We start from the raw sequence: 12918 nt of genomic DNA, 5'->3' as shown, positions 1-12918 counted from the left end.
GAGGAGAAGCGTTAAGAAGCTGCAGCAGCCACTGCTGGTACCTGCCCAGCTTCACTCGGCACTTTCTTCTGTGTGCTGAAGCCTGCTTTTGGTTCCATTACTCTCTGCTCAGGCTCTCTCCTGATGGCAGGAGGGCACTCAACTACACACAGGGCAGGCAGACGTGCCAGATGGTCAACACCCTTGAAAACAGCCCTCAGTGACAGATGGGGAGTTGGCGGATATACACCCCAACTTCTTACCATGGATAAGGTGACTGAGGTGTGCTCTACACAGTCTCCCGAAGTCCCCAGTGGGATTGAGCCCTAGTTGCCCACAGTGGTAACTGGCTTGATAATGCACCTTTTATTGGCTGCATCCCTCTCTATCTCACCTCTCCACTCCCCTACGAGTGTTTCTGGAATTATGTTCCAATATATTGTCTGCACTCAAATTCTCAGGGTTGAATTCTGGAAGAATGCAAAGCAAGACAGAAGTCCAGTGCAGGAGACTCTAAGCCACATTCTTCAATGCAGCTGTTTTCAATAATAAAGCCAGTGCTTTCATTTGCATGCCTAATGCCCATGTCTATTGCTCAACTGCTTCTGAACTCAGGAGGGAAAGAGGTGTGTTATTTATTGCCCCTAAGCCTCAAGTAAACACTCAATAAAGACTTGATAAATGCTAGAGTGGAAGACAGAAAGAGCCTTTCCCCATGTCCCTGCAGCAGGGGACAGGAAATGGCTGCTGGCAGAGTTAACAAGGGAAGAGGGGTCCTCTTAACCCTAGTGAACAGACAGAGCCCCCGCCCAGGCCCTTCTTTGGCAAACTAAGTGAAGCTGGGGGACAGGGGACCAGGGTTTCTGCCCAGCCAGCTCTCCTAGGGCCCCCTCAGGTGCTGAAGGCAGGAATCAAAGCCTGGTACACAGAGTCTTCATTTATTGTGAGTCCTGATGTCCAGGGAAGTCAGGCCCACATCCAAGGCCCTCATGACCTCATCTGGCCACTCTTCAAGGGTGGGGGCATCAACAAGTGGACAGTCACTCATGTCCAGTTTTCCTACAGTCCAAAGAGTCCTCAGGAGGCGGGAAGTGGCTGTGCCTGTGGGGAAAACACATCAACATCTCCTAGCACCTCTTCTGTGCCAGCTCTGGGTCCACTGCTGGGGAGATTATGTAGATACAGCAGAGGCTGCCCTTGCAGAGCCCACAGTCTGGAGGGAGAGGGCGTGAGGTGACAGCCCTGGCCACCTGCCATATGAACACATCAGACACAGTGAACTGTCAATGGGAGCAGGGAAGGCACTATTCTACTGTATTACTGAGCACCTGCTGTGTGCCCAGCCTTGTTACAGGTACTGGGACCCAGCGATGGATGCAGCAGGCACAAATCTCTGCCTCTAGGGACAGACAACCAATGAACAAAAATACGTCAACCAGTGATAAATTGTAGGAAGAAAGCTAAATCAGGATAAAGAGCAAAGGTGTGTGTGGACGGGGAGGTACAAGTTGCACTTTAAATTGTCAGCTACATTAACAGGAGACGTTCTATAAATTTTTTACGAGATGAGGCTGTTTGTGTCTCCGCTATTTTGTAAAATAGAGAATAGAGGAGGCCTGAATCTCACTGCCCCCAGTCAGGGAGGAAAAGTTGTAACTGGGATGCCATTACCAGGAAGGAGGAAGAAGCGAGGAGGAGCTGGGTGTGGTGTTAATTACTCTGGGTACACTGAGAAGCCACAACAAGGTTTTAAAGGAGAGAATGTGACCTAATCTCCAATTTTAAAAGCTTCTCTGGCTGTCACGGAGAGTAGATGGGGGGGGGGGGCGCGGGTGGCAGGGGTGGCCACAGGAAGACCAGGGAGAGGCTGGTTGCCTGTCCAGGGAGGGAAGGAGCAACTGGCCCTAAGACAGAAGGGTGAGGTCTTTACTGTTCAGGTGTTCAAAAAACTTGAAAGAAAGAAATGTCACCAAGATATGACTAAGAAACTAGCATGACCAATATGCAATCATTACTGAATATTTTCTGAGAAGAATTAAAAGTCCTTCATGCTGGTGTCTGCCTTTGGGGCCTGAACCTTTCACTTATCCCTGCCTCATTAAAACACCAATGACTACAGGGCCTGGTAGAAGGGCATCTCGCCAATCTTCAGCCAAGAATTCCTCTGAAATAGGTGATGGGAGGGAAGCAGTTATAAGGCAGTAAGATGTAAGCCATGATGGACAGAGCTCAGGGTCCTTGGGAACCCAGGGACGAGGATGGGCCATCGGGGAGGTTTTCTGAAGAAGGTGACAGTTAAGCTGGAACAGAATTAGCCAGATGGATTAGGAAGGGCAGTCCAGACAGAGGAAAACAGTAGGATAAAAGCCTGGCAGCAGGAGAGACATGCACTTGAGTAACTGCATGTTCACCGGGGCTGGAACATGGAGCCTGAGGGAGAAAGTGGGGAGGTGGGCCACATCCTGCAAGGCCCTATAGACTGTGCCAGAGTTAAACCTGGCCTCATGGAAGTGAGGAGCCACAGAAAGGCTGTTAAGTCAAGAAGAACATGGTCTGATTCCTCTGAGATCACTCTGGGATCATTAAAGAGGATGAACCAAAAGGGATAAGATGGAACATGGATGCTCAGGAGAAGGCTTCTCTTCTAAGTGCAAAAAGAGAAGATGGGGCCACAGGGACAAAGAGAGGAGCAAATGCGAGGGTGTTCAGAGGGGGCTGGTGAAAGGCATGACTTTTGCCTTTGGAGCTTGCAGTCCCGGGGGTGAGAATAAACAGCTAAACAGTGTTTCTCAACCTGCTCTTCACTGTTGTCCCCCAAGGAGGCTTTTAGACATTTTTAAAAATTGTGCCCCTCCATGAAATTTTAAAACCACAGATATACTGTATATGTTTATGTACAGTATACATTTAAAAAAGCAAGATTTTTTTGCTCCATCCTCACCCCCCTCTGCCAGTATAGCTGAGGGGGAGTGAAAAAAGGAAAGAGAGAGTGGGTAAGGGAGGAGGGAGATGACGTCAGCCTGGGGAAGAACACAGAGAACCCAGCAAGGACCTAGGATTTTGTTCTCAGTGTGACTAGGAAGCCATTGAATAGCTTTAAGCAAAGGTGTAATGTGACTAGTTTTCAGTTCTTAAATGTTCACTCTGGCCACTGTATGGAGGCAAGGTAAGAGGGGGTTCAGGGAGACCAGAAAGAAGGCTGGAGCAGGTACTCTGAAGTGGAGGGGTGGGGGAGATGGCTGGACTAACGCAGGGGCTGTGGGGGGCAAGAGGTGATCATGTTCTGGATTCTGGATGCATGGTGAAGGTCTGTGTGTGGGTGAGGTGGGGCTGAGGATAACTCCAAGGTCTTTACTCTACCCATCTAGAAGGATGAAGGGGTGAGAGGAACTGGTGAGCCCCCCCATTTACCTCCACAGTCGAGGGTGAATGTGGCAGTTGCACCTGGTCAGCACACTGCAGGAAGCGGCGTACATGCTCTGCACAGTTTCCCACTGCTGCCTCATTCTGTCGAAGACACTCCTCAAAGGCCTCAAAAGGCTCAGCACAGGCCTGGCGGATCTGACGGATGATTGGGCTGTGGGGGTAGGGCATTTCAGGCCCCGGGAGGCTTCCACGCCACTGCCCACCTCCCCACACTGTCTCGCACTCGCCCACACTCACTGGGAGGATGTGCATCGAGCGATGCTCATCTTAAGGTGGTGACAGTCTCTCTGCCATGTCTCAGGCTTCGCTGCCACACACTGGCCATACTGCTCCAGCTCCCGGCCACAGTAGCGTGCAGTGACCTCCAGGGCCGCCTGCCTGTGGGGCATGGTAGGCTGTGGATAAGTCCAGGCAGCAGGCAGGAAAGGAAGTTCTGGTGTGGGTCTGGGGAGATTAGGGGTCTTGTACAGATCTGGGAGACTGAAGGATCCTGGGGTAGGGTCAGGGAGGTGTAGAAGTGAGGCATAAGCCCTGGGGGTTGTGCAGCTGGCTGGGGCTTCTGCGGAGATAGTGGAGGTGCTAACAGGAGGTCTGATTATTCTAATGCAGGCCTTGGGGGTCCTGGAGGAAGGGTCTTGGAGTCTAGGCATCCTCCAGTAGGCCCGGGAATCATGCAGAGAAAGCTGAGAGCCTTTGAAGTAAGATCTAGAGTTCTAAGGAGAGAACCTGGGAGCCTTACATGGGTTTGGAGGTCGAAAGGTGAGGTTTAGCGGCCCAAGAGGTGAGGTCTTGGCCTGGAGAAGGTCTCTTGACCAGAGAGTCTTAGAGATGAGGCCTGAGGACAGGGCTACTGGAGATGAGACATGAGATCCGGGGTGGATCTGGGGGTCCTGGGGTGGGTCTCAGGGTCCTAGGGGCATGATCTGGAAGCCCTGGATGAGACTGGGGCTCTGGAGACTAGGTCTGGAAATCCAGAGGCGTCTAGCAACAAGTCTGTGGGCCCTACAGGTGCGGTCTGGGGTACTGGGTAGATCTGGAAGTTTCAAAAGTAAGATTAGGTGATGGGGGGAGGAACTTGGAGCTCTAGGGACGGGTTTAGGACTCCTATAGGTCCTGAGACAAGCCTGGAGTCCTAGGGTTGCAGGATGAGGGATGCGGCCCGGGGACATGGGGGAAGAGCTTGGGTGTTGAGACTGGACCTTAAAGTTCTCGGTGACTACGAGAAAGACGGGCGGAGCCTAAACGCTCAGAGGGCGGTGCCCAGACACGCGGACCGATGGGGCTTGTGAGGGCCGGCGCTGAAGCCTAAGGGTCGGATCTCTAAGGAACAGAGAGGCCAAGCCTTCTTCCTGGAGTTTGAGGCTAGGTCCAGGTCACTGGGGAAGAAAAGAGGTGCCGGGGTAGGTACGGGATAGGCGCTCCCACTACTCACATCTCGAGGCCGGTGCCAGTGGGTGATCAGTCAGGTAGGCGCACCCCGCCTTTTCTGGTGTCAGGTTGTCATGGCGGCGCCCAGCCCTCCTTGCCTCTTTTTTTCCGGTCGTAGAGCGGCCAAGCGGCCCCTTTCCCTTTAGGCCAAACCCATAATGGCGGCGCCCTGCCGCTCCTTCCGGTCTGTAATGGCGGCGCCCTGTATGCCACTTCCGGTCCCAGGCGGCTCCGTTGCTTCATCCCCTTCTGTTTCCGGCGGCGCCCGGAATTCACCGGAAGTAAGTAACGGAAGTACGGGCTTACCTCTGCCCTCAAGCGAGTGCGGCGCTGGACCATAGCCCCTCGCGTTCTTAGCGTCCCGACTGGAGATGGTGGCTAGCGGCTGTCGCTGCTGCGACCCCTCAACAGGCTGCCGTTTGTGGCTGCGCTGGACCCCGTGGCTACCGCTGTCCCCCCTTACGCATGCGTTCACTGCTCTCTCGGGAGTGTGGTTCGTGCGCTTAGGAAGCCGGCGGGCGGGGGAGTCACCCCAAGAGCCGGAGCAGCCGGCCTGGCCTGCCGTCTGCTCAGCCTGGGTTACCCAGACCATGTCCTCTCCCGCTTGGCATAAGCTCTGAAGCCGAGATGGACGTGAGTTTAATCTTGGCTCCATGCCGCCATAGGCAAGTCTTTGTACTTCCCCCAGTGTGGTAGCGTTTCCACCTCCTCGCCTGTCTTCCGGTGTGAGGCGTTGGACCGACTGTGAGGCTGGGCATGAGCATCAGTCCTGCCGTCTGGTATGCAGAGGTCTCCCCAGACTCCAGCCAAATGAACATAAAATGCAGTTAGTCATAGTGTTTTAAGAGGAACAAGAGCTATTTATGAGCTAGTGACGACTACTTAGGAGTCTCAGTGTGCTCGTCTATAAAATGGGGATACAGACAGTGACTTCCTTCATGTGGGACGTAGTGCCTGTGGAGGGGTTAGCCCAGAGCCTGGACCCTCAGGGGCTCTGGAGAAGTGAGAGCTGTTACAGGAGGCTGTAAGGAGCTGCCTCATTTGGCATTGACATCTGAGGATTGCACCACTGGCCGCCTGAACCTGCCTCAGAGGACGCAAGTAGGTTTGGAGCCATGGGCACTGAAGGAAGGCTTTTCACCCCAAGGCCCTGTGTTCTCCTTCCTGCCAGCACTTCCAAGTATATTTTTGGTAAGAGAAGAGAGGAAGGGAACGGCATCAAGGAAAGAGGACTCTTCTCTGTGGCTTCAAATGTGGACAGAATCCTCAGAGTTTCCTCTCCTGGGAGAGTGAAATCTTAACCTGTCCCATGCCCTCTCCCTGAGTCTTAATCCCAAAGTCCAGATAATGTGCTCCCTCATGGGAAGGGCTTCAAACGCCTGGGCTTGCTGCAAGTAGGTCCCATGACGATCCCAGCAAGGGACATCCCCCTTGGGGAGTGTGACGCTGGTGTGCCTGAATTTCTCATTGCCTTTTGGCCTGTAGCTCAAGAGTGTAACTAACTTCCTCTCTAGGGGTCGAACGTAAGGGAGACCTAAGTGACCATGGGGTTTAGAGTGAAGCAGATCTGGGTTTGAGTCTGAGGTCTGGACAGAATACTTCTGCTCTCTGGGTTTTAGTTTCCTGCAGAACAGCTGCTTCAGGATGCCCTTGTGAGAGGCAACTGAGATGACGTACGCAGAGCACCTGGTGTGGAACACTCTGTACTTTCCGTTTCTAGGCTTATCGGAGTTTGTTATTGTAGGTACTTGTTTGTTTGCTTTATTTCAAAATCCTGTGAACCCTGTGAAGGAAGGAGCCTTGTGTCTATCTCATGGTCATCAGCTGGGTCCCCCACACACAGCATGAGGCCTCGCAGAATAATAATGGAGTAAATGAAACAATATGCTCACAGGAGTGCGTGAGGATAAAATGAAATCCAGTCATCACTTGTATGGTACTGATTAAGTGCCGTCTATGTGCCAGGAACTGTTCTAGCTGCTGGGGAAACAGCAGCGACTAAAATAAAAATGTATACTATTGAAAAATGATTAAAAACCACAGTTTATGTGATACACACAAACTTTAACACTTCTTGAAGTGGACAGTCTTCATTCTGTCAGCAAAATGGGGTGGAAGGCAGGAAGCTTTTATAGGATAAAAAATAAAGAACAAACAAAAGAGGAAAATAGAAAATATCTGATGGGCTGGGGCCACCCCAGTCAGCCTTGTTTGGGGTGTCAAGGAACAAGGAAGTAAGTCTAGAGCCCAGAGTTGGCTGGGCATTTGGGGATTGGCTGAATGGATAGCCTGCGTTTCTGGTCAAGCAGAGCATTACAGGGACATGAAAGTTACCTAAGTTTCGGTTTGGCTCTCTGGACAGGAGCGGCTCCATCTTGGGCCTAGTTCTTTCAACAATACCATAGTGGAATTTAACATTCTAGTGGGCAAGATAGACAATAGTCAAAGTAAACAAGAAAAACCTATATTAACTGAATGGTGAGTGTGAAAGAGAATGGTCAGTCTGGGAAGGGAATGGGAAGTATTGGGAGAGTGGCAGTTTTTGGTAGAGTGTCCAGGGAAGGTGTGACACTGTGATTATAGTAAATATTTGGTCTTCTCCACTGTTGCTGGCATAGAACTGTTAAATTCCCTTGGAATTTCCTGAGTGATGAGAGGGACAGAGGTGTCTTTTGTTATATTAATGAAGTGACTTTTGTACCGAACCTAAGGATGGGGCTGGTTGCCAGGAGAACCAACCGTGTGATTAGAGGGTTGGAACTTTCGGTCCTATCTCCCTGACCTCCAGAGGGGATGAGGTTGAGTCGCTCGCCAATGGCCTGTAGTTTCAGTCACTCATACCTCTGTAATGGAGCCTCCATGAAAACCCAGAAGAACAGGGTTCAGGGAGCTTCTGAGCTGGTGAGATTTAGGAGAGTGGTGCCCTCAGAGAGAGCATGGCGGCTCTGCACCCTTGCCCCATGCCACACATCTCTTCCATCTGGCTGTTCCTGAGTTATATCCTTTTATAAGAAACTGGCAATCCAGTCAGTAAAATGTTTCTCTGAGTTCTGTGAGCCACTCTAGCTAGTTAATGGAACCCAATGAGGGGGTTATTGGAACCTCCAATCTATAGCCATTCGGTCAGAAGCACAGGTGACAACCTGGACTCATCGTCATCTGAAGTGTATGTGAGTATCGGGTGGCGGGACCGGCACTGTTGCTATTTCTGGGCAGACAGTGTCAGAATTGAGTTGAATTGTAGGATACCCAGCTGGTGTCTGGAGAATTGCTTGGTGATAGGGAACACCCTCACCCCCCATTGAAATTGGGTGCAGAACTTTAGAAGACCTCACTGAGATTACCATTTGAGTAAAGACCTGAAGAGGGTGAGGGAGTGAGCTGCAGGGACAAGTGTCCCAGACCGAGCAAGTGCAAAGGCCCTTAACTGAGGCAGGAGCATGCAGGATGTATTCAGGGAACAACAGGAGAGGCCAGTTGGGCTGGAGCAGAGGGAGCCATGTGGCGAATGATAGAGGAGATGAGGCCCAGATGGCGTAGGGCCTTGTGAGCAATTGTAAGGACTCTGGCTTTTACTCTGAGTGAGATGGTGAGTGGGGCCCTGGGTTCTGTGTTTTTAGTAAGCTTCCCAATGTAATTCTACCCATAATCACATTTGAAGATTCAATGAGAAGCCAGAGAGGCAAAAAGGAGGCCCCTCCTTTAGGCCAGTTCTTTCTAGAAGGGAGGTCCTAGTATTGTTACCCTCTATAAAGCAAAAACACTCAAAAACAAATATATGAAAACAAAACTCACCCTTCAGTTAAAGATTCATTTGGTTTAAAAGTACTTTTTTAAAAATACAAGCCCATTTGGGCAGCGTTAATGATTTTGTTCTTCCTAAGGCCTAGCTGCGAATAGCACTGAGAACTGGGGGAGGTTGAGAGGGGAGGTTGAGAGGGGAGGAAGAATCAGCTGTTTGATTTTATTCGAGATCTGCAGATTTCAGCAGGAAGAGAGGAGGGTGTGGTGAAAGGTATGGGATAGAAGAGCAGGTGGTCTGGAAGTGTCATGGGAGGGGGGACTGGTCAGGGACAGATGTGAGGGCATGGCAGAGTTGTTTTCTTAAAATTTTTTTCTTCAGCTTTATTGAAGTATTACTGACAAATTTGACAAATAAAATTGTATATATATTTAAGTTGTACAATGTGATGTTTTGATACACATGTACATTGTGAAATGATTACCACAATTAAGCTGATTAACATACCCATCATCTCATATAGTTACCATTTTTTTGTGTGATGAGAACATTTGAGATCTATTCTCAGCAAATTTTAAGTATATGTTATTATTAACTGTAGTCACTCTGGTGTACGTGAGACCTCCAGAACTTATTCTTCTTATCACTGAGTTTGTACCTTTTACCTAACATCTCGCTATTTCTCTCACACTCCAGGCCTGGCCACTACCATTTTACTGTCTGTTTCTATGAATTTGACTGGCTTATTTTATTTATTTTTTATTTTTATTTTTTTTTGAGGAAGATTAGCCCTGAGCTAACATCTGCTGCCAATCCTCCTGTTTTTGCTGAGGAAGACTGGCCCCAAGCTAACATCCGTGCCCATCTTCCTCTACTTTTTTTATGTGGGATGCCTACCACAGCATGGCTTGCCAAGCGGTGCCATGTCTGCATCCAGGATCCAAACCGGTGAAGCCCAGGCCACCAAAGCAGAACATGTGCACCTAACTGCTGCGCCACTGGGCCAACCCCTGACTGACTTATTTTAGATTCCACATATAAGTGAGATCATTACAGTAGTTCCCTTTCTGTGTGTGACCTATTCCACTGAGCATATAGTCCTCCAGGTAGGGCATGTCAGATTTGATGAGGGGCAGGGAGTGTGTGATTTGGGGGAGGCGGGGCGGTGCAGGATGGTGGATAGGAGGATGCACTTGCAGAATGTGAGCATCGCAGAGGGAGTTTTAGTCCAGAGCTTTGATCTGCAGCCAGACTGAGGGCCACCACTGATGGCAGCACAGAAACGACTTTGGCCAGGTGATCTACGAGCTGGCAACAAAGTGAGTCTTGACCCTCGGTGCCCTGAAGGGGCTATGTGGCAGGAAGTGATGGTGCCTGTGCATGTAGTGATTTCCCAATGGGGCGTTTGGGAAGGGCGCTGTAGACTGGGAGAGGGTCTCCTGGATTCACAAGCGCTCCTTCTCTCCTCTCAGGCCACTTCACCTGCCACTTTCAATTCTTGGGTTTTTCCCATCCTGCCTTTTCTTGCAAGCTCTCTCTCCAGATCGTAGGTTTATAGGGCTTGACGGGGAGGGAGGCAGACCCTGAGAGCCTGGTACATGTGAAGTCTCCAGACTGTGAGGACAGCAGTGAGTACTCTCTCCCAGCCACATTCCATCTTTTCTCACTAGCCAGGTGCGCAGTGACATAGGACTTTAGGACCATCCCTCCTCTGGAAATCATGGCACAGAAAATTGCTAGAGGAAACCAAACCCTCTGACTTTGAGGGGGTCTCCTGGCTCTTGCCCCCTTTTCTCTATATTAACCCCTTAATTAAAAAAAAATGAGTGAGAAAAATGAACACTTTCCTTGAAACTTAGCTTCCATTTTCTCACTACTATCTCTTGCACCCCATGCCTCCCAGATTTATTCTTCCAGAGCCCAAAGCCTTGGGATTCCTGGGAACTGCAATAAATTTTATCCCTGGCTCCTGCTTCTGAATTCCAGCCATTTATCAATCTAGGCAGGGGCGGGTAAGGCCTTGAGAAGGGTCCACCTGTTGGGTCCTGCCATGCTCTCACACAGCCTGTATGCCCTGTGTCATGCTGGTGTGGGAGGGTATGGGAAAGAAGCAAAAGCCATGCTCTGTCCTAGAGGAGTTGACAAGCACTAGCTGAACAACCGTCCTGCGTGATGCTGCAGGTAAAAGGAGGACGTGGTGCCCTCATGGCAAGGTCTGCCCCAGACTCTCTTCTGCCCCCTGGGAGGAGGAGGAGTGGCTCCCTCCTGGGGATTAGTCTTAGGCAAGATCTTGCCCGCCCACTCAGGGCAATTCCTTTCCTGCACTGGGCTGGTGCTGGGCTTTCTGGTGGGCCTGGCCTCCTGCTCAGCACTGCCGGTGCCTTCCCCACCTGCTGCAGGTCCATGGGGTCTGAGGCTTAGGAGGAGATGCAGATTCAGGGGCTGTGGCGATGAATGTGTCCCAGTGCTGGTCTCCTCCAGGTCCTCCGGGGCTGGGAGCCACAGGTCGAAAGGGAGACTTGAGGAAACTAGTCACAGTTAGAGGGTGTTGCCCTCACTTCTGTGCCTTTCCTTCAAGAAGTGGCATTTGATGTTCCAAACAGCATGCTGCACGGCTTGGTAAGGAAGAATGAAGGGTGAGAAGGATTAATTAGGTGGTTTGGTTCTCTTATGGGCTGTCTGGGCCTCTTTGCCTCTCCATCACCAATCTCAGTATTAAACGTTCTATCCAGATGGGAGGTGTCCTGGGAAATTCCATATTTAGAGCCCACGCTATCTAACGCTTTGCTCCTCAGGGAGCTGAGCCTCGGCTGTATTAGTTTCCTGAGGTTGCTGTGAGAAAATACCACAAACTGGGAGGTTTAAAACAACAGAAACGTATTCTCTCACAGTTTAGGAGGCCAGAAGTGCAAAGTCAAGGTGGTGGCAGGGTTGATTCCTTCTGGAAACCGAGGGAGAATCTGTTCCATTCATGTTTCCCAGCTCCTGGTGGTTGGCGGCATTCCTTGGCTAGTAGACACATCACTCCAATCTCAGCCTCCATTCACAGCACCTTCTGTGTGTCTCTCTGTGTCCTCGCCACTTCTCATACGGACACCAAGTCCAAAACGCCAGGGGACACTTTTGCCAACGTCCTTTTCCCACAGGCTGAACTATGATTACTGTCCGTAATTAACGCTTGTAATTCGAAAGTCTCATCAGGACTAATTGGCCCGAGTAGGAGGTGTCCTTAAGCCTGCCTTTCTCTACCACCTCTTTCATTCGTCAGTGGCCTCTTCCCCACTGATCCGGTACTGCTTCACCCACACTACACATTTGGGCTGGGGATGCCAGGGGAGACCCAGATGTGTACTCATCCCACTGCCACTGTTCTCATTATGGCATGTCCCCGGTGGGAACATCCTTTACCATCAAGAGAAGTAATACATACACTTGCAACGTCTATTTTTATAATACACCTTGCAGTACCAGTTACAACCACTTGGGTGAGTGGCATGTCCATTAAATAAAACAGTCTAGTTTCCAGGGCCACAGCAGGGTGGGCAGAGTTGACTGGTAGGGTTGGTACAGCAACACTATAACCTGAAGATGTGTCAGCCATGGGTGGGGGCGAGGGGAAGTCTAAGGCCGGATGTCCGTCTCCTAGGAGCAGGTGGGGCCAGTGCAGGTGGGGCCATGGGAGGCCGCCTTTTTTACAAGATGAATGGGAAGGAGTTACAAGTGGCTTCTCGTTAGAAACACAGAGTCCTTTATTTGATAAGAGAAAGCAGTTTTTTGGCTGCTGGAGGGATCCAGTGCTGTGGATTTACCCCTGTAGTCCCTGTGTTCTTATCTCTGAGGTGGGCTGGGCCTGGAAGTCTGGTTTCTAGCAGGACCCAGGGATGAATACTCCCGGGAACCAAACATATCCTTCAATTTTGTGTTTACTTCTTTCTTTTCATTTAAGATATTCCTAAATTCTGTTGTTATGCAACACTCCATTCATGGATATAAGTAACACATTCAGTTTTATGTTTATTAGCTCCATTCTTTCATTGAAGATATTTTTCTGCACTCTTTTCATAGAGATGCATAACATATAATTCAATCTTTTTTTTTTTAGAGATTGGCCCTGAGCTAACATCTGTTGCCAATCTTCTTCTTCTTCTTCTTCTTCTCCTTCTCCTCCTCCTCCTCCTCCTCCTCCTCCTCCTCCTCCTCCTCCTCCTCCTCCTCCTCCTCCTCCTCCTCCTCCTCCTCCTCCTCCTCCTCCTCCTCCTCCTCCTCCTCCTCCTCCTCCTCCTCCTCCTCCTCCTCCTCCTCCTCCTCCTCCTCCTCCTCCTCCTCCTCCTCCTCCTCCTCCT

The 12918-nt window shown here is 50.4% G+C and overlaps 1 protein-coding gene across 3 annotated transcripts; it reads right to left on the bottom strand.

Annotated features, from left to right (window-relative positions):
• Positions 1 to 901: 901 nt before the first annotated feature.
• Positions 902 to 12593, bottom strand: CHCHD5 (coiled-coil-helix-coiled-coil-helix domain containing 5). Of its 3 annotated transcripts, none has more exons than XM_014852738.3 (4): positions 4838 to 5036; positions 3643 to 3783; positions 3391 to 3556; positions 902 to 1080 (listed from the first exon to the last, which is right to left on the bottom strand). In XM_014852738.3, coding segments are annotated over exons 1-4 (333 nt in total). In that variant the 5' UTR covers positions 4840 to 5036; the 3' UTR covers positions 902 to 1056. The 3 variants fall into 3 exon arrangements, 2 of the variants coding, with proteins under 2 accessions (XP_014708224.1, XP_044628784.1); XM_044772849.2 differs by having other exon boundaries at positions 3643 to 3849; positions 4838 to 5002; XR_011503886.1 differs by lacking the exons at positions 902 to 1080; positions 3643 to 3783 and having other exon boundaries at positions 3417 to 3556; positions 4838 to 12593.
• Between the last annotated feature and the right edge of the window lie 325 nt (positions 12594 to 12918).

This window comes from Equus asinus, chromosome 6 (genome assembly GCF_041296235.1).
Source record: "Equus asinus isolate D_3611 breed Donkey chromosome 6, EquAss-T2T_v2, whole genome shotgun sequence".
Classification (NCBI taxonomy): Eukaryota; Metazoa; Chordata; class Mammalia; order Perissodactyla; family Equidae; genus Equus; species Equus asinus.
The sequence above is the reverse complement of the archived record's forward strand: the minus strand, read 5'-3'. Positions and strand labels throughout refer to the sequence as shown.

Coding starts and splice junctions, on each gene's coding strand:
- CHCHD5 (XM_044772849.2), bottom strand. CDS start 3,794: ATGCCCCACAGGCAGGCGGCCCTGGAGGTCACTGCACGCTACTGTGGC. Junction 3,557..3,642: donor GCTCGATGCACATCCTCCCA/GTGAGTGTGGGC, acceptor CTACCCCCACAG/CCCAATCATCCGTCAGATCC. Junction 1,081..3,390: donor ATTCACCCTCGACTGTGGAG/GTAAATGGGGGG, acceptor TTTTCCCCACAG/GCACAGCCACTTCCCGCCTC.